Source organism: Lipotes vexillifer, unplaced genomic scaffold (assembly GCF_000442215.2).
Source record: "Lipotes vexillifer unplaced genomic scaffold, Lipotes_vexillifer_v1.1 scaffold382, whole genome shotgun sequence".
Taxonomy (NCBI): domain Eukaryota; kingdom Metazoa; phylum Chordata; class Mammalia; order Artiodactyla; family Lipotidae; genus Lipotes; species Lipotes vexillifer.
This window is the reverse complement of record NW_006780611.1, coordinates 6,396,515-6,398,047: the sequence shown is the minus strand read 5'-3', so window position 1 is coordinate 6,398,047 and position 1,533 is coordinate 6,396,515. Positions and strand designations below refer to the sequence as shown.

General features: G+C 53.2%; 1 protein-coding gene across 3 annotated transcripts in view; it reads right to left on the bottom strand.

The window, feature by feature from the left end:
* TTLL1 (TTL family tubulin polyglutamylase complex subunit L1) overlaps positions 1–1,533 on the bottom strand; it is a 37,557-nt gene that overhangs the window by 16,077 nt on the left and 19,947 nt on the right. For all 3 annotated transcript variants that reach the window (XM_007453938.1, XM_007453937.1, XM_007453939.1), the window contains one exon: positions 902–1,082. In XM_007453938.1, the coding sequence (XP_007454000.1) occupies positions 902–1,082 (181 nt within the window). The remainder of the gene's footprint in view (positions 1–901; positions 1,083–1,533) is intronic.

The window sequence follows — 1,533 nt, the reverse complement described above, 5'->3', positions numbered from 1 at the left end:
ACAGCATTGCAAACCAACTCTGCTTCCATAAAATAAATTAAAACAAAAGACCAGAGGTCTTCAGTCAGCTGGTGACAAGCTTGCTGCCTCTCATTAAGTGAGAGGCCAGTTCACGGGGAGAAAACAAGGGTGGGGGGTATCCACAGAGGAACCCCCGGGTGCTGGCATCATGCAGTCAGACTTAAATGCAGGACACAAGGAGGCAACCCTGCCACTCCTGGGAGTTCGGGGGAGCCATCGGCCCACCCGGAAAGGATGGCACCAATGGTGGCCTCCAGGCACTTCCCGGCAGTTAAGGACCTCGAAGAGGCTGAGAGTGAGCCTTAGACTAAATCTCCTGGTGTCCTCCGTTCTGAGGCGCACCCAACCCAGAGAGGAGACCTGACCTGACCGTCACTTAGGTCTTCTCTTACACTGACCACACACACTGCCTGGCGCTCGGGTTCATCCCCACCTCGACCCCGTGAGTCCCCAGTTTGTGTCCCCAGTTTACCCGGGTGAAGAACCTAACAGTCTATACAACAAAACTTACTCGGGTGGTGAGTGTCAGACGGGGGTTCAAGCCCAGGCACCCAGGTGTTAAGCATGTGCTTTGCCACCTCAGAAGCACCAGGACTGGACGGGTCTCCCCCTCAGCTTTCAGGACAGAGAGCGGCCAGCGAGGCTCCCTGCTCCTGTGACCTTACGCCAGTTTACCCACCATCCCCAGGTGAGATTCTACAACTGGTGACGCTACAGTGGCCACAGAGCCTTGCCCTGCTGCCGCGTGTATACCTGCACAAATGCTGCACACCTGGAAAAGCAAGCGAGCCCCCCCCACCACCACCCCCCGGCCATGGCCAAGAGACTGAGGCCGACGTGAGATGGCTGGGAAGCACACGCAACGGGCTCCCCCACTTACGAAGATGTTTTGCTGTCCCGGGACCACTTTTTGATTTGCGAGAGCTTGTTGATCAGAAAGATGCCCTTTCCCTGGGCTTTGCCACAAGGTTTCATGATCCAGGTGCTAGAGGGGCTTTTCCTGAACTCCTCCACAAACAGGTTGTAGTCGGCAGGCAGCATGTAGGTGACGGGGACGAAGTCTGAGGGTAACAGAGAGGGGACAACAGTGAGCCAGCCCACCGGGGGCCACGGACAGAAAGATGCTCCCACTGCCTCTTCAGGGCCTGTTTCGCTACCTCACGCCCCCACCCAGCATGTAACAGGGCAGGGGCTTCTGCAGTTCAACCCCGGTACAACACAGGCGCACCTCGTTTTATTTTGCTTCACAGATAATGTGTTTTTTACAAACTGAAGGTTTGTGGCAACCCTGCGTGGAGCAAGTCTATCGGCACCATTTTTCCACAGCATTTGTTCACTTTGTGTTTCTGTGTCACGTTTTGTTAATTCTCACAGTATTTCAAACTTTTCCATTATTATCATGTTTGCTATGGTGATCTGAAATCAGTGATGTCTGATGTTACTACTGCAAAAAAATTACAACTCACTGAAGGCTCGGATGATGGTTAACATTTCTAAGCAATAAAGTATTTT